Raw genomic sequence first — 26,732 nt, 5'->3', positions numbered from 1 at the left:
CACTGCACTCCAGCCTGGGTGACAGTGACAGCGAGACTCTGTCTCAAAAAGAAAAAGGAAAACCAAATCTGATGGTGTAAGTTTCATAGAGGCTAAAAAGACATGGATTCCTGTAGTGTTAAGTAGGATTATGAGAGCAATACTAACCGTAGGCCTCATTCCGGCCCTGGCGTGTGGTAGGTGCTCAATAGATGAGTAAATAATTATGATATAGGTTTAAACTGAATCAACTTCCAGTTTAAAGTGATCAATTAGTCACATGCCAGAATCTCCCTTTCTTGCTCTAAAAACACAGAGATGGTAAGTAAAATTGAAACAACACAGAGCCAAGTTTGAAAGCAAGAGAGAAATCTCCGCATGCAGGAATGAAGAAAGAACCTATAGCAGTGAGCTTGATTGAAGACAAATGTTCCATGGGTAGACAGGGAAGAAATACAGTACATAAATACTACTTAGGGTCTGAAGTGTTTATTGCTTGCCAGGAGATGGAAACTGAGTTCCCAAGGCCTGTTCAACATTCAGAACCAAAATTAGACATATATTGGGAAGCTGAGAATGGGGAAACACTTTTCTCTCCATGAATGAAGACTGTATCCTCACTGGGGTTGAGACAAGAGTTAAACCATCCATCCCACACCATAGGTAGAATCCTAAGCCTCAACTTGTTTGAATTTGACTTTGGAATTCTACCCGAGGTATGTAACCATCTAACACAGAAACTAACGTAGAAGCTAGTTTTAGCCTGTAGACCCTCTAGATCTCATATAGAGGCAAACTTAAAACTGCCCCCAAGGGTTGATTTCCACAACATACAACATGTATGGGACCACCGTGAAAGATTGCTCTTATTTTTTTTTAAAGTGAGCTTACAGACAAAAATTATGCCATTGAAAGAGACTGAAAATTTATATTCAGGCACTAAAGACATTAGAAAATGTCTTTAAAATAAATATTTAGGCCAGGTGCGGTGGCTCAAGTCTGTAGTCCCAGCACTTTGGGAGGCCGAGACGGGCGGATCACGAGGTCAGGAGATTGAGACCATCCTGGCTAACCCAATGAAACCCCGTCTCTACTAAAAAAAAAAATACAAAAAACTAGCCAGGCTAGGTGGCGGATGCCTGTAGTCCCAGCTACTCGGGAGGCTGAGGCAGGAGAATGGCGTAAACCCGGGAGGCAGAGCTTGCAGTGAGCTGAGATCTGGCCACTGCACTCCAGCCTGGGCGACAGAGCGAGACTCCATCTCAAAAAAATAAAAAATAAAAATAAAAAATATCTATTTAATGAGGTCAGAATTTAAAGTTATGAAGCATGAACTGGTGACTGTAAAACAGAACCAAATAGAAATATAGACATAAAATAATTGAAGTGAAAAAATGGAATATCAGAAATAGATAACTAAAGAGCTGTATAAGAAGTTAGATGGTGGATAAATTGCTTAATCAAGAAATGAGGCCGGGTTCAGTGGCTCACGCCTGTAACCATAATACTTTGGGAGGTTGAGGTTCGCAGATCACTTGAGCCCAGGAGTTGGAAACCAGCCTGGGCAAAATGGTGAAACTCTTTCTCTACCAAAAAAAAAAAAAAACAAAAAAAAACCTACAAAAATTAGCTGTGCATGGTGGCACATGCCTGTCATCCCAGCTAGTTGACAGGCTGAGGTGGGAGGATTGCTTGAGCCTTTGAAGTCAAGGCTGCAGTGAGCTGTGATTATGCCACTGCACTCTAGCCTGGGGAACAGAGCAAGATCCTGTCTCAAAATAAAAGAAAATAAATGAAATGAAATTTTGTCTTTAAAAATGGAATTTAGAAAGGAATGGGAGGGAATACGTTTATGAAACAAAAACAATATAACCAAAGGCTCAGAAGCTGAAAAATTTGGAAGAGGAAGGGAAAGCAAATAAAAACCATGGACTACCACTAATAAGCTGAGTGATACTGGACTGTCCATTTCTATCTCTGGGCTTTAGGGTTTTTTTCATTTAAATTAAGATATTTAAACTAGGTGATGTCTAAGACTTGTGATAACTATAATTATGATTCAAGAAAAATCTATGTAAATCTAATTAGAATAAAGCACTATTTAGTTTAAGGTTTATGTACTTGGTAATATATACTGTTTTAGGAAGGAAGCTCTATAAAGGGTATCAGGGTCATAAAGATGCATTAAATAGTGTGGTATTGTACTGAATATATTGATCTTCCCAATTCTGTCACAGAGCTCCTCCAACCCTTGGATTTCCTGAATGATAGGAATGTCTTTAAAAAAATGTTTTTAACTGATGCATAATAGATGTACATAGTTCAGGGTACATGTGATAATTTAATATATTCATATAATTTGTAAAGATCAAGTCAGTGTATTTTGGTTAGCCATCACTTTCAATATTTGTATTTATGCTAGAAACATTCTTTTAACTATTTTAAAATGTACAGTAGATTATTATAAACTATAGTCACCTTACTGATCTAACACTAGGTCTTATTCCTTCTGTCAAGCTGTATATTTGTATCCATTAATCCCCTCCCCCCCATGATAGGCATGTTTTTTGTCATAATGATCCCCTTTTGATCACACCTGAGTGTATGCTAGTCACATGAGGTGACTCTACTCTGCCTAGGTAGAGCCCCTAGGCAGCCTCAGGATAGGGCTGATCACTAGAAAGACCAAGTGATTAGAGGGTTAGAACTTTCAGCCCTATCCATGAGCTTTGGGGTGCTGAACATTAAGCTCTATAAAACTCTTGAACAACAAGATTTGATGAGCTTCTGGGTTGCTGAACACATGGCGCTGGGAGAGTGGCATGTCCATAGAGGGCATGGAAGCCCTGCATCCCCTTGCCCCCAATACCTTGCCATCTACATCTCTTTATCTGGCTCTTCATCTGTATCCTTTGTAATAAAGGGGGATCTTTTTGAAGATGTATTAGGAAAAAGCAATTTACCACGGATAATAAGACTTAAAAATGGGCCATGGTTAAAGACTTGATAAGAGTTCATAATAATAATGATACAATTGACAAGGAAATTTAGTTATTTCTGTGACATACAACAGTTTAGCATTAGAATTATGACTGACTACATTTCCTAAGACGTATCAGATTTCCAGGAATCTCATGCAGTTTTGGAACACATATTGACCTGTTCATGTTAATGTGACTGTAGGACATGGTTAAACATTATTCTTATTTGATAATGCTTCCCATATAATTTAACATGCCCAGTAAGCCTAATGTGTTTCGCTTGGGCTTCTGCGTGCCCTTTTGGAATGTCCAAGAGTTGGTTTAAGGTCAAAAAGATATAATTTGGAATTTGAAATTTGATTTGGTGATAGTTTAGAGATTTCAAAAATCAAGAATCCTCACTCTTTGATAGAAAAGCAACCCCATGCCGGGCGCGGTGGCTCAAGCCTGTAATCCCAGCACTTTGGGAGGCCGAGGCGGGCAGATCACAACGTCAGGAGATCGAGACCACAGTGAAACCCCGTCTCTACTAAAAATACAAAAAATTAGCCGGGCGTGGTGGCGGGCGCCTGTAGTCCCAGCTACTCAGGAGGCTGAGGCAGGAGAATGGCGGGAACCCGGGAGGCGGAGCTTGCAGTGAGCCGAGATTGCGCCACTGCACTCCAGCCTGGGCAACAGTGTGAGACTCCGTCTCAAAAAAAAAAAAAAAAAAAAAAAAAAAGAAAAGCAACCCCATTTTCCAAAAAAATCAAAAGGCTCAATAAAGACAGTATGATGCAAACAGAATGTTTCTTCTATTTTGCAGCTTACTCAAAAGGCAAATTATAGTCTTTTGTTATTTTTTTATTAATACTACACAAAAATCTTGTTCAGAAGAGAAAAACAAATTCAATATATTATTATTATTATTATTTTTCCTTTTTTGTACTTTTTGTGGAGACAAAGTCTTACTATGTTGCCCAGGCTAGTCTCGAACTCCTGAACTCAAGTGATCCACCCATCTCAGCCTCCCAAAGTGCTGGGATTCCAGGCATGCACCACTGTGCAGGGCCTCAATGTAGTACTATTAAAGTGAATTTTAATAAAGCCTTATAAATAAATTCAATCTCAGTCAACTTTGACCACACAAGATAAGATTTCTGTAAATTTTTTACAACTACTTACAAAATTATTTCAGGTTTTTTTCTTCTCTAACTTATTTTATCAATTTAGTTTTATCTATATCATTTTTTTCCTTCATTGTAAAACTTTTAAATAACCTCTAAACTAGACGGAATTACTTTTTTAAACAAAAAACACATCTTTTGTCTTTCTTATAACTTTCCTCACCAAAAAGCATCCTGCCTTTCTTGTAAAATAATTTTCTTTATATCTAGTTGTTTTAATTACATATATTGCAATTTTGACTCTTACTAATTTCCAGTATAAAACCTAGCAGGAAGCAATTTTAATTGCTATGTACCAGGTACAGAGTCCTGGACAGAGCTATTAAGACTACGTCTGTCTGGGGGACCCAGCCCCTTCTAGCATGGCCAGGAGGCACTACTGGACCAGGAGGGCAGGACCATATAGGGCCTGGCTCTGCCCTGCAGCTGGTGGCCCAGGTACTGAAGATAAATGTATGTACCTGGGCCTCACCATGGTCACCTGTGTAGACTGCAGAATTTAAAGGCTCAAAACCAAAAACGTAAGTTCAGACAAATCAAACAAATATTTAAAATATCTCAGGAGCGACAGTTTGATGACCTTAAAATAACGAAGAAGAAACTGTAAATCTGACCAGTAGACCCAAGGCAAAAATGTCTGAATTATATTTAATACTGACAATTTTGAGACATTCTTATTTTACCAACAATTTTTAAACTAGCTTTATTTCAAATAGAATTTAAGCTTTTTCAAGAAGGAGTTTGGATAGGTCAGAGGAGACACTGAGGAAGGTTAATCTGAACTACCAGACTACAAGGTGGAGTGGTCTTCTTTATAAATCCCACAGGGGATCCAAAGCAGACAGTTTGAGCATACAAAGAAGTTTTACTTTGTTGTAAATCTGAATTCTGCTTGCGATTTTCCTTTTGTATCTTTTCATAGATCTCTGAAAAGATAAGAGGTCTCTGAAAAATTTTCTCATAAATACAGCCAATTAATTTATTTCATAAGTACCTAAGCCAATGAGCCTTTTTCATGGAAAGTCCCAGAGGTAACTCTGCAGGTTTAGAATACCATAGACATGAGTGACATTTTTTAAATGGCACAGATGTGTTTCCGCATGATCCCCAAAAGAATTCACTCCCACAAATAGGCTAAGATAGCAGAAGACTCTTGTTGCCATAGACAGTGATGGTGTTTGTTCATGGTGTCTCCAGTATCACAGAAATTTGTGGGGGGCACTAGTCACAGACCCGTTTCTCCATGACACCAGGAGGCCTACCTGGACCACCTGGAATTGGACTTACATCTTTTTTTTTTTTTTTTTTTTGAGATGGGGTCTCACTCTGTCATCAGGGCTGGAGTGCAATGGCATAATCTTGGCTCACTGCAACCTCTGCCTCCCAGACTCATACAATCTTCCCACCTTAGCTGGTACCACAGGTGTACACCACACCCAGCTTAATTTTATTTGTGTGTGTGTGTGTGTGTGTGTGTGTGTGTGTGTTTTGGTGGAGACGGGGTTTCACCATATTGACCATGCTGGTCTCGAACTGCTGAACTCAAACAATCTGCCTGCCTTGCCCTCCCAAAGTGCTGGGATTACAGGGGTGAGCCACTGCATCCGGCCTGGACTCGTAATTCTTTATAGTTTCTTTACTTTCTGAAAAAATGTTAACATCTTTAATCTGTTTGAAAGGTTTTGCTAACTGTAATGGCAAATCCTTCTACCTCTTCTTTTTCAAAATTTCTTGGATTTTCTCACATTTGCTGTTTCAAATATTCGTTCAAGCTGAGTCTAAAGCTCCCTAAAGTTCAAGGATGCAGTGAGCTATGATTGGGCCACTGCACTCCAGCCTGAGCTCAGAATGAGATCTTGTCTCTAAAAAAATAAAAAACAAAGCTCTATAAATATTCGTGGAATTTTTGTTGGAATTGCCTTAGAACTGTGTGGATTGTTTCAGGGGAAACTGATATTTTTACTGTTGACTATTCCCATCCAGAAATGGGTATTTCTGTCCATGTATTTAGGACTTCTTTATGTCTATTAGTTTCTCTGTTGGTGTACTTCCTAGGTATTTTATAATTTGTATTAGTATTATAAATAGAATCTTTTATCCTATTAAAGATCTTATTGCTGATATAATCAGCCACTTTGCTGAAGTCTTCTTATTAGTTCTAGTATTTTTTTCGGTTGACTGTCTCAGATTTTCTAGATGGCAGTTATATCATCTGCAGCTTTAGACCTGTGTTGTAAATGGGCCCAAAATAATGCTGCTTTTTTATTCTAAGAAAAACAATTCAGTGGAGTCATGAAGTGAAAAGTATAGTAAAAAAATTACTCTTTAAGGCCAGGCGCGGTGGCTCACACCTGTAATCCCAACACTTTGGGAGGTTGAGGTAGGAGGATCACAAGGTCAGGAGTTCGAAACCAGCCTGGCCAACATGGTGAAACCCCATCTCTACTAAAGATACAAAAAGTCAGCTGGGCATGGTGGCACATGCCTGTAATCCCAGGTACTTGGGAGGCTGGGGCTGGAGAATTGCTTGAACTCGGGAGGCGGAGGTTGCAGTGAACTGAGATCATGCCATTGCTCTCCAGCCTGGGCGATAGGGTGAGGCTTCATCTCAAAAAAAAAAAAAACAACCCTTTAAATTTGCTTGAATACTTGAGTTATTATAAAATAATAAGCATAAATATACAGAATAATAGTAATAGTGTATATGCAAAATCGTAATTTTATAGTATTTTGAACTTAAAGCATCAAGATGGTAGCATAAATTAATTTCTAAAAAGATAACCTGAACACTTATTTTTCATCATGGTTATTTTTGCTACTCTATTATGACTATAATAGAAATGCAGCAATGAAAAAGGATGAGGATAATGATGTAGCACCTGCTTAATGAATAAAACCAGTCAGATGAGTAAAATACATAATTTCAATAATTTGTGTTACCTTTCCCCTGAAAAGGCTATCAGGAAGTTGTTAGAGTTTGATGCCTCCCCAGTAGTCAGCCTTGGTAATTGAGAAAGTAATTTGCTTGTGTTTGACTCAAAAGGTTTGTGTAGGCTCAGCTACTGGTTATTTTTCTGTCTTACTGTCTTTTGAACAGCTCAAATATTTCTTAAAAGGGTCTCAAATCTCCTATGTGTGATTTTGTAGTTTTATTCTACTAACAACATATTCAGAAATTAAATCTTTTTTTAACAGTACATTGAAGATTTTCTATTACTGCCTTTTCCTCTTACTCTTTCTGCTCTTCCCATTTTCTACATTCTTTGTCAGTGTTTTGTTAAGGCTCATAATTAATTCTTAAATTTCTTCTTTGAAGCTGTGAACAAAACCATCCCTACTATCTTGGCCTGGCTACCTGTACAGTGTTTTTCACTTTTTTGACAAAGAACAGGAAACCTTTTAAATCATTCACACATTCTTTTCATTCATGTCCTTAATGCTTTGATTATTTAGTTTAATTGCATCAATGACTATTTAATGTGAGTGAAACATTCTTGGCAATGTTGAAGGACTTCTCACTCTGACTGCGTCATATTTAATATCAGGCTTACCATCCATACATGGATGTGTTGATGAAACGCTAAGCCTCATGCAGGTGGTCTTGAAACATCAAATCGCACTTCATTTCAAAGGTTGGTGGATGGAAGTGGTATGGGAGGCAGAAAACAACTTCAGCATAGTTACTTGCAAACTGGAGTGTTTCAGTGTCCAGGAATAAGTGATCATGCAACACCTTTAAAACATCCCTTTTTGGCCGGGCGTGGCGGCTCACGCCTGTAATCCCAGCACTTTAGGAGGCTGAGGCAGGTGGATCACCTGAGGTCAGGAGTTCAAGACCGGCCTGGCCAACATGGTAAAAATGTTGTCTCTACAAAAATACAGAAAAAAAAAAAAATTAGCCGGGCATGATGGCAGGTTCCTGTAATCCCAGCTATTCGGGAGGCTAAGGCAGGAGAATAGCTTGAATCCAGGAGGCAGAGGTTGTAGTGAGCTGTGATCGCGCTGTTGCACTACAGCCTGGGCGACAGAGAGAGACTCCATCTCAAAAAAAAAAAAAAAAAAAAAATCCCTTTTTTGGTTGGGCACGGTGGCTCATGCATATAATCCCAGCACTTTGGGAGGCTGAGGCAGGTGGATCATGAGGTCAGGAGTTCCAGACCAGCCTGGCCAATATGGTGAAACCCCATCTCTAATAAAAATATAAAAAATTAGCTGGGCGCGGTGGCATGTGCGTATTGTCCCAGTTACCCAGGAGTCTGAGGCAGGATGGCAGGATAATCACTTGAACCTGGGAGGCGGAGGTTGCAATGAGCCGAGATGGCACCACTGCACTCCAGCCTGGATGACAGAGCCAGACTGTTTCTCAAAAATAAATAAATAAATAAATTCCCTTTTTTGAAGTTCTCACTGACCTCTGGATTGAAATATGCGTAAAAGTAATCCAGAAATCATGCTGCCACTGAACAACCCCCCCACCTCATATGTGTGTGTGTGTGTACAACACAGGCAGGATAGTTTCCTTCCTGCCTTTCGGGTCACAGGGATTTGTAACACTTATAGTAGAGCTTGGCAAAACTTTTGTTGTAAAGCATAAATATACAGAATAATGGTAATAAAGAGTTTATGTTGTAACGGACCAAAAGGAGGAATGGGGAATAACTGCTTAATGGGTATAGTGTTTCTTTCTGGGGTAAAAAGTTATTTTGGAATAAATAGAGGTGGTGGTTGTACAACTATAAGAATTTTCTGGCCGGGCTCGGTGGCTCATGCCTGTAATCCCAGCACTTTGGGAGGCCGAGGCAGGCGGATCACGAGGTCAGGAAATCGAGACCATCCTGACCAACACAGTGAAACCCCTTCTCTACTAAAACTACAAAAAAATTAGCCAGGCGTGGTGGCGGGCGCCTGTAGTCCCAGCTACTCAGGAGGCTGAGGCAGGAGAATGCCGTGAACCCGGGAGGTGGAGCTTGCAGTGAGCTGAGATGGTGCCACTACACTTCCACCTGGGCGATAGAGCGAGACTCCATCTCAAAAACAAAAACAAAAAAAGAATTTCTGAAATGCCTCTGAATTGTTCAGTTTAAAATGGTTACTTTTATGGTATATGAGCTTGAAAAAGAAAAAAAAAATCCTTATGTAAATGGTTTTGCTGCCCCCTCACACAGATCATGGATTTCTCCACAAATAGAAATTCCATTTAAAAAAACTTAACAGCATAATCATTGCAATGATTTGTAATGTTTAAAGAAATAAATAGGCATTTCAAATTCTGATTTTTGGTGAGGTAATTGGTAAGCAGAAGAATCTATTGTCACTAAATATTTTATATTTAATGTATAGTTTTCTCTTTAAAAATGTCCATGTTTATGATGGATGCAATTATTTTATACATTATTTCATATAAAGTAATTATACACAATTTATATGTTTTCTAGCCAATTTATATTATTTATTTATATTAAATAACAGGTTTGCTAAGACAAAAAATTCTAGTATATTAAATTTAAACATTAAACATAGTACATTGAAATTCTAGGTCTAGATTAAGAATCAGGATAGTTTTTCTTCCTCTGTGTGTGTCTCCACTTTCCTATTATTTACTTTTCTACCTTCAAGCTAAACTCTCACTCACTAAAATGAAACTCACTTTGCTATTTACTATGTTACCTTGTTTCTTAACCTCTTAATTTGTTTCTCTCACAAGTAGGAGATGCATACCTTGCCACACTTGTGTGTCTAGAAAGAGGTTAAATGTTTTTTGCAGTGTCTGATACATAGTAGGTGGTACATAAAGAGTAGCAGTGATTATTTCCCAAGAACATAAGAGTGTTATCAGAAAAAGTTAAGTTTTCACCTTCGCCTTTTGTTACCTTTTTAAAAAAAAACTAGCCAGGCGAGATGGCGGGCGCCTGTAGTCCCAGCTACTCGGGAGGCTGAGGCAGGAGAATGGCGTAAACCCCGTAGGCGGAGCTTGCAGTGAGCTGAGATCCGGCCACTGCACTCCAGCCCGGGCGACAGAGCGAGACTCTGTCTCAAAAAAAAAAAAAAAAAAAAAAAAAAAAAAACAGTTGCAGCCTATGGAAACATGAATGTGTTTTGAAAACTGATACCCAGTGGACATGGGGGCCTATAATATGATTCTCAACAGTGGTTTATTTGGTTTGTTTTTTTCAGGTGAAAGAAAAGATGTTGTCCCGGTTAAGAGTAGTTTCTACCACTTGCACTTTGGCGTGTCGACGTTTGCACATAAAAGAAAAAGGCAAGCCACTTATGCTGAACCCGAGAACCAACAAGGTGGTAACATTAATACCAACGTACATTTGCTCTCTTCCTGTTAAAGGTTTGATATATTTAAGACTGATAAGGTGTGACATATTTTTGTAGCTTTATGCTAAGGCTGTTCAGAGATAGTTGTTTACATGAACTTTTTACGCTTCTCTACATGGCAAAATCGTGGTTGCTTTATACCCCCTAAATTTCATCCTCATGACTTTTACCACCAGAAAAGGATTGACTTTGATTCCTAGTTCTAGCTTTAAAAAATAAAAAATAAAAACTTGGAATAGTGCTTTGGCCAGGACGTTGGGCCACATGTGAGATATTTACATTTCCCCAGCTCACATCAGGTACTCACCCTGAGCTAATCAGTTAGGTCCTTGGAAGGTAGGGTCAAAATTGTGAAATGAACCTCTATGTAAAGTCCACATCACCCCACCTCCACCTGTCTTTTTGGACACAAACCATTGCACACAAAAAACTTTCCCCCTTAGTTAGAATGATTAGATGACGGCTTCAAAAGAGAGAGACTCTTGACTCTATTATACTCTTGGGACAAAAGTGACGCGCAGTATTGAGATCCAGTCATGACTTCGTCCTTCATCGGTGTTTAGTTCAGTGGACAAGTGCCTGTCTGTTTTTTAGTGGCAATATTAAATGGTAAGTAAAAGTTCTGGGAAGAGATTTTTTTACAAGAAGCTTGCAAGAGGAGGATACATTGCAATATATGAAATTTACCTTTGGGGGAAAGGTAAATTCAAATGAAAGGTGTGACTTATTTTAAAAGAGCAGTCATAAAAAACTTGTCAGTCCCATTTGTTTCCCACTATCAGGGAAAATAGTTTATTGTTATCATATGATAAGTAATGAGGGGTTTCAGGCCTACAAAGGGGAATTTGACCATGGGTAACACAGAGCACCTCACCTTTGTATTCTTGTGTGTGACACAGAATGAGTTCGGCAAGCAGTTAGTGCGTTAAATGAAGCTTAATGAAGGATATTCTAATCCTCTCTTCTTTGTGCTTGACCTCTCCACATCACATTTGCTCTTTAAGATGCACCTCATTTCAAATCCAGTTCTCCTGTAGAACCTTTTTATACCACCCTGGAGGAGTAATTACTCCCTTCTCTGAAAACCCATAGCAGTTTCTTCCTGTACCTGTGGCAAGTAATCAATATGTGTTGCTTTGTGCTTCTTTTCATGGTTTTAAGCTGTTATTGAAGTCATTTATGGTAGTTACATTTTCATGAATTTATATCTTCTTGACTATATTTCTGGTTCCTTTTGGGCAGTGACCATTCAAATACTTCTGTGTATCTTTTATAGTGCTATGGGTACATTTGATAAATATATTGGTTTTATTTTATCTGTTATCCTTATGGAAATAATTTATTTAAAACCTACTCTGGGGATTTAGAGATTATAAGAAATTTATAAAGTACATTGAGTGGCAAACAAGTTTGCAGATGGAGCATAGTCTAAGTGCATTACCATACTTCTCTAAAGAAAATAATGTCAGCCAGGCTCAGTGTCTCATGGCTGTAATCCCAGCACTTTGGGAGGCCGGGGCAGGTGGATCACCTGAGGTTGGGAGTTCGAGACCAGCCTGACTAACATGGAGAAACCCTGTCTCTACTGAAAATACAAAATTAGCTGGGCGTGGTGGTGCATGCCTGTAATCCCAGCTACTCGGGAGGCTGAGGCAGAATTGTTTGAACCCGGAAGTGGAGGGTGCGATGAACCTAGGTTGTGCCATTGCACATCAACCTGGGCAAGAAGAGTGAAACTCTATCTCAAAAAAAAAAAAAAGAAAAAGAAAAAAGAAGATAATGTCTAACATCTGGCCTTCTGAAATCTCTAAGATTGAATAGCATCTGTATGGTCACATCATTGAAGGACCACTTCTGGAAACCCCTTAAACATCAGGAAGAGTTTAATTTTTGTTTGAAGAACATAGACCAGTGATTCCCAAGTCATAGGTTATAGACTCCTCAGGAACTTACCATGTAAAGAAATCAAGTTTGCACTTCAAACACTGTAGACTTAATAACTTTTCACATTTTTGTAAATATTATTTTAAGGATATGTTGCTGCTATAGTTAATAAAATAGTAATTAAAGGCAGTATTGAATTCTGAATCTTTTTAAATGTATGTCTGTAATCACTGTATACTCAAGGTATACCTGCTCTTTGTTTATAAAACTTTTTTATTGTGGTAAAGGAAGCATATTATAAAACTGACAATTTTTTTTTTTTTTTTTTGAGACGGAGTCATGCTCTGTCGCCCAGGCTGGAGTGCAGTGGCCGGATCTCAGCTCACTGCAAGCTCCGCCTCCCGGGTACACGCCATTCTCCTGCCTCAGCCTCCCAAGTAGCTGGGACTACAGGCGCCCGCCACTTCGCCCGGTTGGTTTTTTGTATTTTTTAGTAGAGACAGGGTTTCACCGTGTTAGCCAGGATGGTCTCGATCTCCTGACCTCATGATCCGCCCGTCTCGGCCTCCCAAAGTGCTGGGATTACAGGCTTGAGCCACCGCGCCCGGCCAAAACTGACAATTTTAACCATTTAAAAGTATACAATTCAGTGACATTAAATTCATTTAGTGTTGTGCAACCATCATCACTATCTAGTTCCAGAACTTTTTTATTATCCCAAGTAGAAACCTAGTATTATTTCATTTTATTTTATTTTTTATGTTTTATTTTTTTTTGAGATGGAGTCTCGCTGTGTCACCCAGGCTAGAGCCAGTGGCACAATCTCGGCTCACTGCAAGCTCCGCCTCCCTGGTTCACACCATTCTCCTGCCTCAGCCTCCTGAGTAGCTGGAACTACAGGCGCCCGCCACCATGCCCGGCTAATTTTTTGTATTTTTAGTAGAGATGGGGTTTCACTGTGTTAGCCAGGATGGTCTCGATCTCCCAACCTCGTGATCTGCCCGCCTCGGTCTCGCAAAGTGCTGGGATTACAGGTGTGAGCCACTGCGCCGGGCCTATGATATTTTTTTGAGACAGGTTCTCACTCTGTTGCCCAGGCTGGAGTGCAGTGACACTATCACGGCTCACTGCAGCCTTGACCTCCCTGGGCTCAGGTGATTCTCCCATCTCAGCTTCCCGAGTACCTGAGACTACAGGCACATGCCACCGCGCCTGGCTACTTTTTGTATTTTTTTGTAGAGACGAGGTTTTGCCATGTTGCCTACGCTGGTTTTGAACTCCTAGGCTCAAGCGATCCACCTGCCTTGGCCTCCTAAACTGTTGGGATTACAGGCATGAGCCACCACACCTGGCCAAAATTTCTTATACTTTAAAAGGTGGGGCACCATTATGCTAGGTTATAAGCAGGAGTTTAGGTGCTAATTTGAGCTTTACCATTTACTAGCCATAAAACTTTGGCAAACCCTTCAACTTCTCTAGGCCTTAGTTTTTTCATGTAAATAATATAGGTAATAGCATTTGGAAACATTTAAAGTGCTATACAAGTATAAAATTGTATTTCTCCTTTTCTCTGCGTGCTCATTTGGCTAACTTTTCTAATAATTTTCTGAAATTCAGCTCTGCATCCTTTCCTATACAGCAGAAGGTGAGCAGTGGTTGAGCAAGTGAAGCTTCATCTGTATTTACAGCCACTCCCCATGGCTTGCATTACCACCTGCGCTCTGCCTCCTGTCAGAGGAGCACAAACCGTAATGTGAACTGTGCATGCAAGGGATCTAGGTTGTGCACTAATTATGAGAATCTAATGCCTGATGATTTGAGGTGGCACAGTTTCATCCTGAAACCATTCCCCACCCCCTGAAATATAGTCAACAAGATAAAAACTCATGAAAATATAACTATCATCAATGACTTCAATAACAGCTAAGACATCAAAAGAAAAATTGTCTTCGGCCGGGTGCAGTGGCTCACACCTGTAGTCCCAGCACTTTGGGAGGCTGAGGTGGATTGCTTGGGCCCAGGAGTTTGAGACTAGCCTGGCCTGGTCTCTACCAGCCTGACCTCGTCTCTACCAAAAATACAGAAAAATTAGCCAAGCATTGTGGTGCATGCCTATAGTTTAAGCTACTCAGGAGGCTGAGGTGGGAGGATCACTTGAGCCCAGGAGGTGGAGGTTGCAATGAAATCGTGCCACTTGTACTGCAGCTTGGGTGACAGAGTGAGCCCCTGTCTCAAAAAAAAAAAAAAAAGAAAAGAAAAATTGTCTTCCATGAAACTGGTCACTGGTGCCAGAGGTTGGGGACCACTGCTCTAGGAAGTTTTCACTGACCCTTTTTTCTACTTCCTCACCACACTGGATGAGTTACTTCCCTGTTTGTTCTTTGAGCATTCTTGTGCTCACTTCTGTCAATACCATTTATCATACTCAGTTGGAATTATCTCATTCCTCCCTTGAGGACAAGGACCATATCTTGGTCTGTATCCTCAATATCTTACCCCAGAGTACTTAGCACACACAGAGCCTCAGTACATGCTGGATAGATGGATGAATGCATGAACAAATGAACACATAGGAAAACAAAATCTGACATGATTGGTGCTCAGAGTTTCACAGATAATTAAACATGGGTTTTGTTTTCAGAAAAGAAGTTTGGATTAGGTAGGAATTTTGTTACCTACTTCTTGTAAAACAAGTTAGGAAATACCCCTATTCACACCTTTTTTTCCCAATGTACTGATTTATATGTCTTCTTGTCATTTTTTTGTGTTTTTCTTAAGCCCACTTCATCTTACAAAGTCTTAAAAATTGAGTGATAGAGTTTTTTTTTTTTTTAAATAAGAATAGGAGGAAGAAGAAGGAAAAAAGTAAGAATAATTTTAAATTACGTTAAAAAGTTTTCAGTTGATGAGTGATATGATTTAGCTCTGCGTCACCACCTACATCTCATCTTGAATTTTAATAATTCCCACGTGTCAAAGGTAGAACCCGGTGGAGGTAATTGAATCATGAGGGTGGTTTCCCCCATGCTTTTCTCGCAAGATCTGATGGTTCTATAAGGGACTTCCCCCTTCGCTCAGCACTCATTCTGTCTCCCGCCACCCTGGGAAGAGGGACCTTCCACCATAATTGAAAGTTTCCTGAGGTCTCCCCAGCCATGTGGAACTGTGAGTCAATTAAACTTCTTTTCTTATAAATTACCCCGTCTCAGTATTTCGTCATAGCAGCATAAGAATGGGCTGATACAATGAGTATATTTTATTTCAAATTTATGTATTAAGACCTAATTCCTATACCAAAACAACATAAGCAATAGAACATGCAATGTGAGTAATTGTGGATTTGTGATGAACAGAGCTTTCCACTTAGTTATAATTTGCCCTTTTTAGTGCAAGTTCATCTCAGTTAACACATTTTCAGAAATGTAAACATGCATTTGAATGCTAGTGAGGCACTGGCTATGTAGTGCCTATCCGTATTGAGGTTAAGGGAATGCATTTTATCTCCTGCATATAAATGTATATAAATGGATTCTATCTCCTGAATCATTTGCCTTCTTACATTTCTCAGTACAAACCCAAATCAGTGTTAAAGAGTCTGAAAAGTTGTTTTAGTCTTAGATTATTTCTATTACACTCATGATATGTCTTATATTAGATTGTAAAAGGCTTAAAGATATAGATAAAATGTGCTTTAAAGTATGAAATGAGTACCAGTAAATAAATATTTGGTTGAATCATAGAGATAATAAAATATATAATAAATGAATTGGCTATTCATTTTTAGTGTGGATTTAAAGCCTTTAGAGGTAGATAAAAGTGATACTTTCTTTTACACTTTAATAATGCTTCCATAGAGTAGAGTTCTCAAACAAGAAATTTGGAGAGGATTCAGGCTGAAGTTTATTATGATTACAACTGTAAAAGTGTACAATTATTTGATTACAAGATGAGCCAACTCTAAACTATGTACATAGCCTCCTACCCTCAATTTTTTTTTTCACTTTTGTTCTTCCTACCTCTGTGTTGGCTGCCTTAGCAAGAGAGACGCCAGCATTTTTATTGATGACCCAGTGATTTAAAGGTATAAGAGTCCTTCTGAAATTTTTTTTAAAAACACCTGAACACTATTGATAGAAGCTAGTAATTCTCAAATCACTCCTTCTATCTACATTTTTTTCTTTTTCCAGTTCCTCCCATAATAGTACTGAGCATCTCTTTTAAACCAAATATTCTCTTCAAGATGTAAGATTGTAAAGAGATTTTACTACAGATTTTTAATTTATTTCAGCCAAATTAAAATATCCTAATGGACTCTATTTAGAATAATGAACCATAGATTGCCAGAACTAAAAGAGCTAAGTACATAGTAAATACCTATGCAAACCATTAACTTAATTCAAGAAGGAGTGTTGAAGAGAATCAATAACTCCTTTATTTTGTAGATTCCATCCCTAAGATTTAAGGACATGCTCAAGCTTTGTATCTGGAACTCTGGTTTTCTGGTTATTAGTTCTCTGAGGGTTTTGTTAATTTATTTGTTTTTATTTTAACTTCTCCTGGCTAGTTCTTTAATAAATTTAGAATTTTCTTCTGGTTCTTATTTACGCAAATAATATGACTAATAAAAGATAAAAAAAATATCATCTATTTTTATTTGGCCATGATTCTCTTAAAAGTATACTTACTTTTAAGATTATAGCATATACTTTTATATGCAATTTTACCACTGAGAAAAGTATATTATAAATATATCCCCAAAATGTTTCATAAGCCATATAATAAATACATGGGTACATAATAGTGTAATAGTCATTGGATTTGGAATTCCAATGGCTGATGAGACTCCCACTTTACACCCTTACTGGCTCCCTAGCATGTTTACCTGAATATTCAAGTGTCTGTTTAAGAGATTTGTGTCGGTATTGACTCCTGTGGAGAAACTGCATGTGCCTAAAGGAAAATAGTTCAGGATCTTTCAGGATCAGCCAGAAGAAGTACACCTCTGCTATGTAAATTGGGAGGGAGGGAATTGCTGTTGCATAGATGAGAAAAAGGGAGACTTGGGAGAAGTGGCAAAGGGAGATGGAGAAGAGTAGGTGAGAGGATGATCATTTCAGCTTAATATTAAACTAATAAATAATTTGATATGTTTCTTCTTTTTTTTTTTTTTTTTATTGAGGCAGAGTCTTGCTCTGTCACCCAGGCTAGAGTGCAGTGGTGCAATCTCGGCTCACTGCAAGCTCTGCCTCCCGGATTCATACCATTCTCCTGCCTTAGCCTCCCCTGCAGCTGGGACTACAGGCGCACACCGCCACGCCTGGCTAATTTTTTTGTATTTTTAGTGGAGATGGGGTTTCACCATGTTAACCAGGATGGTCTCAATCTCCTGACCTCATGATCTGCCCACCTCAGCCTCCCACAGTGCTGGGATTACAGGCGTGAGCCACCGCACCTGGCCGATACGTTATGTTTTAATGCAAAGTATCTTCTGATTTCCCTTGTGATTTCATCTTTAGCCAGTTGGTTATTTAGGAGTATGTTATTTATTCAAATATTTGTGAATTCCTCAAATTTCCTCATATTATTGGTTTCTTATCTCCTTGCATTGTAGTCTGAGATCACACATCGAATGACTTAAATTATTTTACATTTTCTGAAACTTGTTTTATGGTCTAACACGTGATCTGTCCTGGGCTGTTCTGTGAGCACCTGAGAAGAATATGTATTCTGCAGTTGTTGAGTGTTCTGTGTATCTGTCAGGACTCATTAATTGATGCTGTTGTTCAAGTCTGCTGTTTCCTTATTTTGTCTAGTGTCTCCTCCATTATTGAAAGTGGGTATTAAAGTCTCCAACTTGTTGAATTGCCTTTCTGTCTTCAATTCTGTTAGCTTTGCTTCATGTATTCTGGACCTCTGTTGTTAGGTATGTCTATATTTATAATAGTTATATCTTCATAATAGATTCACCCTTTCATCGTTGTAAAATGTCCTCTGTAGTAGCAGCATTCATTTTAAAGTCTGTTTTGTCTGTTGTTAGTATAGCCACTGCAGCTCTCTTTTGATTACAATTTGTGTGGTATATCCTTTTCCATCCTTTTACTTTCCACTTAATTGTGTCCCTTGCAGAAAGCATATAATTGGATTATGTTTTGTTTTTTCTGGTTTTTTGTTTTTTTGAGACAGAGTCTCGCTCTGTCACCCAGGCTGGAGTGCAGTGGTGCAATCTCGGCTCACTGCAACCTCCACCTCCTGGGTTCAAGCTATTCTCCTGCCTCAGCCTCCCAAGTAGCTGGGCCTACAGATACCTGCCACCAGACCTGGCTAATTTTTTTTTTTTTTTGTATTTTTAGTAGAGACAGGGTTTTTCACCACATTGGCCAGGCTGGTCTCAGAACTCCTGACCTTGTGATCCACCTGCCTCGGCCTCCCACAGTGCTGGGATTACAGGCATGAGCCACTGCGCCCGGCCTAATTTTGTATTTTTAGTAGAGACAGAGTTTCTGCATATTAGTCAGGCTGGTCTCAAACTCCTGACCTCAGGTAATCTGCCTGCCTCAGCCTCCCAAAGTGCTGGGATTATAGACTTGAGCCACTGCTCCTGGCCGACGTTATTTTCTTTAGAGAAGTATGGTAATGCATTTAACTATGCTCCATCTGCAAACTTGTTTTTGTCTTTGTCTAGGTGTAGATCTCTTTGAGTTTATCATACTTGGAGTTGTTGAGCTTGTTGGATTAATGTTTCTCATATTTGGGAAGTTTTGGGGCATTATCTCTTGAAATATTCTTCTGCTTCTTTCTCTTCTCTCCTCAGACTTCATTATGCATATGTTGGCATACTTGATGGTATCTCACAGGTCTCAGAGATTCTGTTCATATTTCTTTTTTTTGAGACGGAGTCTCCCTCTGTCCCCAGGCTGGAGTGCAGTGGCACAATCTCGGCTCACTGCAACTTCCGCCTCCCAGGTTCAAGCAATTCTCCTGCCTCAGCCTCCTGAGTAGCTGGGACTGCAGGCACACGCCACCACACCCAGCTAATTTTTGTTTTTTTTAGTAGAGATGGGGTTTTATCATGTTGGCCAGGATGGTCTCGATCTTTTGACCTCGTGAACCGCCCAACTAAGCCTCCTCCCAAAGTGCTGGGATTAGAGAGAGGCATGAACCACCATGCCCGGCAATTCGTATTTCTTTATTCTTTTTTCTTTCTGTCTTAGACTAGATAATCTTGGGCGACCTATTTTTAAGTTTGCTAGTTCTTTGTCCCACTTGCTCAAATCTACTGTTGAACCCCTCGGGTAAATTTTTTATTTTCATTTATTGTACTGTTGATGAAAAGATTAAAAGTCTGTAAAACATTTGAAGAGATTTATTCTGAGCCACATAATGAGTGACCATGGCCTGTGACACAGCCCTCAGGAGATCCTGAGAATACGTGCCCCAGGTTGTGGGGGCACAGCTTGGTTTTGTACATTTTAAGGAGACATGAGACATCAAATACATTTAAGATACACATTGGTTCAGTCCAGAAAGGTGGGATAACTCGAAGTGGGGGCTTCCAGGTTATAGGTAGATTCAAATTTTTTCTTATTGGCAGTTGGTTGAAAGAGTTACTATCAATAGAAATAAATGTCTGGATTATGATAGGAGGTTTTGGAGACCAAAGTTTCTTCATGCAGATGAAGCCTCCAGGTAGCAGGCTTCAGAGAATAGATTGTAAGTGTTTCTTATCAGGCTTAAGGTCTGTGTTGATGTTAATGCTGTAGGAGTACAGTGAGGCATGTCCAACCCCCCACTTGCTATCATAACCTAAACCAGTCTTTTCAGGTTAAATGTTAGAGTGCCCTGGTCAAGGAGGAAGTCCATTCAGGTGGTTGGGGGACCTTATAATTTTATTTTTGGTTTGCAGTACTTTCATCCCCAGAATTTCCATTTAATTTCTTTGTTGATAGTCTGAATTTGGTGGGACATTATTCTCACACTTTCCTTTAGTTCTTTAGACATAGACATCTTTTAGGTCTTTGAATGTATTCAAAGATGTGAATTTAAAGTCTTTATCTAGTAAGTACAATGTTTAGGCTTCCTCAAGGACAGTTTAATGATTTTTGTTGAAAACTGGACATTTTAAATAGGGTAGCAGCTCAGGAAATCAAATACTCCTCCCAGGGTTTGTTGTATTGCTGCTCCTTTTGCTTGTTTAGTGATATTTCCAAACTAATTCTTTTCTTTTTTTGAGACGGAGTATCGCTCTTTTGTGCAGGCTGGAGTACAGTGGCATAATCTTGGCTCACTGCAACCTCCACCTCCCAGGTTCAAGCGACTCTTTTGCCTCCACCCCCCAAGTAGCTGAGACCACAGGCACGTGCCACCATGCCCAGCTAATTTTTGTATTTTTAGTAGAGACGGGGGTTTCACCATGTTGGCCAGGCTGGTCTCGAACTCCTGACCTCAGGTGATCTGCCCTCCTTGGCCTCCCAAAGTGCTGGGATTACAGGCATGAGCCACTGTGCCCGGCCTCCAAACTAATTCTTTATAAAGTCTGTATCCTTGTACATGCCCACTGAAGTCTCTGATTGGTTAGTTTTGTGGTCAGCTGATAATTAGACAAAGACTTAAATGCTTGGAACTAGTAAATTTCCCATTTTTTGCCAAGCGGCTCTGTGTGCATGTTGCGGCATACCTCCAGCACTGAGCCAGGCAGTTTACAACTACCCAAAAGCCTTCACTTCCTGCTTGCACAGAGCCTCAAGGTTAGCCAGAGGTGTGAGCTAGGGTCTTTTTCAGGTGTTTCCTGGGTGTGTCCATAGCTCATGTATGTGACCTTCTAGAGTCCCAGTAATACCTCATGGCTTTTCAAAGCTCCAATCCCATGGTCATCTCATTCTTTAGCTTTTCCTTGTCAGCTTTTTGGTTACCCTGTTGTTTTCCTCAACTGTTATCCACTGTCTTGGGCAGCTGCTATGCTAAATTATTGCCTCTTGATTGTTTCCAACAAGCACTTCTGGGGAAATGGCTTTTCACACTGGGTGAGCACCAAGTTAGGTCAAATGAAGACAGCCTTGCAAGTGGGGTCTTCCAGGAAGCCACCTGACAGGTCAAATAATGACATTTTCCTGGAATGGGGTTTTAGAAGAATCTCCAGCCCCTTCTCCCTGCTCCAGTGGCTTCCAGGCTGCTGATTTTCACAGTAATTGTGAGGTGTTAGTTTTCAATTTAAAACTGGCACAAAACTTGCTGCTTACTGAAATCCAGCCATTTTTCCTGAATAACTGCTCCCTGATTGCTACATTCCTTTGGTAGATTTCCAGAATGTTGAAGAAGTTGTTTCTGGTTATTTGTCCAGTGTTCTTGTTGCTTTTATGGAGGAAGAGATTTTCCAAAGGCCTTGCTCCAGCATTTTCACTGACATTGTTTTGATATGAAGAATTTAACCCATAGTCAAATACCAGAAATTGAAAAAGATTTTCTTATGATATAGATTAATTTTTTCTAAAGCATCATTTCTTCTATCCCCTTTTTTATGGTATTTCATGGTATGAATATACTATAGTATGCTTAACTCTTTCATAGTTAATGGGCTTTTGTTAGCTTGTAATAGCCAAGAGAACTAGAAACAATGTTACAACTAAATTTTTGTATATGCCTCTGTATGCCATTAAGAATGTTTTTCTGGAATGGCTACCTGGAAGTCAGATTGCTTGATGAATAATATGTGCATTAAAAAAATTTAAGAATACTTTAAAACTGTCTTCCAAAGGCCTAAACTGGTTTATATTTCCAGCAGTGGTTTGTGAGAATATCTCTTTTCCACACCCTGACCAATACTGGACATCAGTCTTACAAAGTTTTGAAAGCCTGGGCAAAAATAATATGTCATTGATTTTTCAAATTTGCATTTAGATTATGTTTTGAAGAACAATGTCGTTGCTACCCCAGTAAGTAATAATTTTTAATCCTTTTATTTCTCCTCTTTAGGGAATGGCATTTACTTTACAAGAACGACAAATGCTTGGTCTTCAAGGACTTCTACCTCCCAAAATAGAGACACAAGATATTCAAGCCTTACGATTCCATAGAAACTTAAAGAAAATGACTAGCCCTTTGGAAAAGTAAGAGTTGGTTAGCTGTTTCATTTTTTTATTGGTATTCTGATTAGAAAACTTGTGAGCATTATGGTTATTATGGCATGAGAAATATACAATCTCATATAAGTTTGTGTTTTGTCAGTTAACTACTTTTATAATGATTGTGTTTCTTTTACTTCAGTGAATACTTCACAAGTATTCACTGTTGTAAAACTTAACAAATTAGTTTTTATGCTTACAGTCAGAGCAATTCAGATTTCAATGGAATATTAGAAGGAAAGGATACCATCTAATTTGCAATCATTTTATTCAACAACTTTTATTGATCACCTACTTTGTGTTGACACTGTACCAGCCACTGAGGCTATAAAGTGGGTAATAGATAGGGTGACCATATGCTATATCACCTAATCCAGGATACTTTGGAGAATAAAAAAGAGGTGTACCTAAAGCTATCCCTGGCAAACTTTTTTTTTTTTCTTTTTTTTGGACGGAATCTCACTCTGTTGCCCAGGCTGGAGTTCAGTGGCGCGATCTCAGCTTACTGCAGTCTCTGCCTCCCGTGTTCAAGCAGCTCTCCTGCCTCAGCCTCCTGAGTAGTTGGAATTACAGGCACCCATCACCATGCCTGGCTCATTTTTGTATTTTTAGTAGAGATGGAGTTTCACCATGTTGGCCAGGCTGGTGTCGAACTCCTGACCTCAGGTGATTCGCCCGCCTCGGCCTTCCAAAGTGCTGGGATTACAGGCGTGAGCCACTGCGCCTAGCCTTTTTCTTTTTCTTTCTTTCTTTTTTTTTTTTTTTTTTTTGAGACAGGTTCTCACTCTGTTGCCCAGGCTGGAGTGCAGTGGCACAGTTTTGGCTCACTGTAACCTCCACCTCCCAGGCTCAAGCAATTCGCCCACCTCAGCCTCCCAAGTAGCTGGGATTACAGGAGTGTACCACCATACCCGGCTAGTTTTTGTAGTTTTTAGTAGAGACAGGGTTTCACCGTGTTGCCCAGGCTGGTCTCGAACTCCTGGACTCAAGCAGTTTACTTGCCTTGGCCTCCCAAAGTGCTGGGGTTACAGGCTTGAGCCACTGCACCAGGCAGCAAACTTAATATATATGACCAACCGAGTAACTCACAGCCCTGTCTTCTAAAAGGTCATCAACAGATAGTTATGCTATGATTGTTATTGGTCTCTAGACCACAATGTACAGTACAATGAGAAAAAGGTACATGCAGATATATTCTGAGAGCCTGCAGAGGGCATCTAGCTCAACTTAGGGGAATCAGATAAAAGCTTCCTGAAGGGAATGATGCCTAAGCTGAATTGTAAATGGCATGTTACAGGTAGCAGGCCAAGTATTCTGGGTAGAGGGATAAGTCTGCATGTAGAACTAAGCGTATCAATTGAGTTTGTTAAGTATAGGAGATTATTGGTGACTGGTAAGAGTGGTTTCTTTGGTGTGATGGAGCAAAAGAGATACTGTGATAGACTGAAAAATGAATGGAAGGGGAGGAAATAAATGTAAACTACCCTCTCAAGAAGTTCAGATAAGGAGGGAAGGAAGACATTAAACAATAAGTAAAGCAAGACTTGGGATTAAGTATGTTTCAAGCTGGGAGAAAGTTTAATGTTTCATCGTAGTTATGAGGAATGAGCCCAGGAGAAAGGATAATTGATGGAGCAAGGTCTCAGGGAAAGGAAGAAGGCATAGGGTCAAATGCAGAGATAGAGTGGCTGGCCTTGAGCAGGAACAAAGAACAGCTCATTCTCCAAAGCTGGAGGAAAGATAAATACAGATATTAGTAAGGATAAGTATGGAGATGATTGAGCAGAAGTAATGAACTCTCAGTTTAGCTGATGACCTTGCTTTCCTTTATGAAATAGAATATGAAAGTCATCACTCAAATGTAGAAGGGCCAAGGTTGAGTAGAGTTGGTGAAGAGAGTGATAAATGCTTGGAAGAGCCACGTAGCTATAAGATAAAGCTGAACAAAAGCTAGGCTTGGTGGCTCATGCCTGTAATCCCAGCACTTTGGGAGGTCAAGGTGGGAGGATCGCTTGAGCCCAAGAGTTCCAGACAAGCCTGGGCAACACAGTGGGACCCTGTTTCTACAAAATTAAAAAAAAAAAAAAATTAACCAGGCATGCTGTTACACACCTATAGTTCCAGCAACTCAGAAGACTGAGGCAGGAGGATAACTTAAGCCCAGGAGGTCAAGGCTGCAGTGAGCCATGATTGCACCACTGCACTCCAGCCTGGGTGATAGAGTGAGAGCCTGTCTCAAAAAAAAAAGAAAAGAGAAAGGCCGAACAAGAGCAGGTTAAAGGGATGAGAGCGGACCCTGATGGCCTGGTGGCAAGATCTTGTTTATATTGGTGCCATTCTGCACAGCAATGTTATTTTTCCACAGAAAGGATGAAATGTAACATTGATTCAGGCTTGGAGTTTGCTGGGCTGGCAAAGGTTACATCAATTCATTCAGTTAATATTCAGGACTGCTATGTGCCTGGCACTGTTCTAAGTTTTGGAACTCCAAAAATGAAAACACTCAGCCCTTCTCTTCAGAGAGTTCACTGTCTCTGGTGGAAAGGCAGACACTGTGGAAGGAGAGTACAGTGAAAAATCATGTGGGGATTCCTAAACAGGAATGACAGGGAGATATTTGCTCAGAGTGAGAGATTTGATCCTGGGATTCAGAGGAGGAAACAAAGAGAATCCCCAAGGGAGCCCATAGAATTGGGAGAGAATGAAGCAGTCAGAGCTAGAGATCCCTCTGAAGGATGATGAAGTGAGGGCATCATATGGTTACCCAAAGTGGTAGAGGATTGTGATCCGAGAGTGGATAAGGGCATTCACCATTACTGAGCTGTAGCAATCCTAGGTGAGTGCTGCCCATCACTGAGGTACACAGAAGAGTGACTAAACTGAAATAAAGAAAATGGTAACGTTGAAGAGATCCATGACTTGCACAGCTTCCCTCTATCACATGCCTCGTAGGTCATCTGTTCTTCCCTTAACATTACTTCCATCTCACAAAGCCATCCATTCCATTTTAGCAGCCCAGTTTGTTTACTTCCCTATACTGCAGAGAAATCTTCTTCCCTTTAATTTCTATCTATTGATACCATTGCTTCCACTATTAGCTATGTAGAAAATATAATTGAAGGGATCACTTCTCCCCATTTATTCACCAAATATTTGCACACCAGTTGTATGCCACATATTGCTATTAATAGTTCCTGGACCTATAGAAGTATATGAGGTGATCGTTTCTAACTTACGGTATTGTCTAGACTGGAGGAATCCAGAAAGTCAAGAAGTGGAGTGAGAGTTACAGAGGGAAGTAGCGTATCATGGGACCTGAAAACAGGAAAGTCTAAAACGTGTATGTATACATGATAGGGGAGGGGAGTGGATAGAAAAGGGCCCCCAGAGAGCACGCCACCTGAGCTGCATTTGGAGCGCACGTGTATAGGACTATGCCTGGAGAGAGAGTGCAGGCAAAGGGTGCATCAAACACAGCAAGTCCAGGTTGAGTTGTGATCCTTTTGAGGAGCTAAGTAAGTCAGCATGAAGAAGATGAGGCTGAAAAGTAGGCAGAGGTCTTGTTAACTATTTTAGGAGCTTGAGCCTTATTTTACGACAATTTATTTGGAAGCGAAATGATCACAGTTAGGTTTTTAAGAGAAGAATGAATTGAAGCATAGGAGGAAAATTGTATTTATAAAGACTGGTAAGAAGGCTTTTGAGGTAGCCCAGCTGAGAAATGGTGGTAGCTTGTACTGTGTGACGGTGGAAGGAGCAAATGGATGTATTTGAAAGCTATTTAGCAGGTAGACTCTGTAGGACTTGGTGATTTATAGGATTGGTGTTGGGGAGGGTAGGAGAGGAAGAAATCAAGAATGGAATCTGGGTTTTGCATTTGGTCATATGATAGCAGAAGAAACAAGGTCAGGGAAAGATAAGTCTGCTTTAGACATATTTAATTCAAGATGATTACTGACTTTCAAGCTTTCAAGCCGATAGTTCCCTGTTCTCTAAATTTAAAAAGAAGTTATTTATATATTTATTGACATCAATTGACAATTGCCTTTTTTGTGCTGCTTCTGCACTCTGTGTAGACCTTATAATGCTTCTAACCCTCCTGGGTTATAAACTCCTTGAAAACAGGGGTCACTTCTTATATCTCTGGAAAATAGTGCCAAGCAGATAGTGTTAAGCAAATGTTTGAATTAATGCCACTTTATTTTGCTTCCTTGTTTATATGTCAGTGTCCTTGAAGAATGATTCTTTAAGGGTAGGGACCTCATAGTGATCTTTGC

At 39.8% G+C, this 26,732-nt stretch overlaps 1 protein-coding gene across 2 annotated transcripts in view; it reads left to right on the top strand.

Annotated features, from left to right (window-relative positions):
- Positions 1 to 26,732, top strand: part of ME2 (malic enzyme 2) — a 71,163-nt gene that overhangs the window by 7,802 nt on the left and 36,629 nt on the right. For both annotated transcript variants that reach the window (XM_015121988.3, XM_077975458.1), the window contains exons 2-3: positions 10,301 to 10,420; positions 22,307 to 22,440. In XM_015121988.3, coding sequence (XP_014977474.2) covers positions 10,313 to 10,420; positions 22,307 to 22,440 — 242 coding nt within the window. In that variant the 5' untranslated portion in view covers positions 10,301 to 10,312. The remainder of the gene's footprint in view (positions 1 to 10,300; positions 10,421 to 22,306; positions 22,441 to 26,732) is intronic.

Source organism: Macaca mulatta, chromosome 18 (genome assembly GCF_049350105.2).
Source record: "Macaca mulatta isolate MMU2019108-1 chromosome 18, T2T-MMU8v2.0, whole genome shotgun sequence".
Lineage (NCBI taxonomy): Eukaryota > Metazoa > Chordata > Mammalia > Primates > Cercopithecidae > Macaca > Macaca mulatta.
This window is presented reverse-complemented; position numbering and strand designations above follow the sequence as displayed.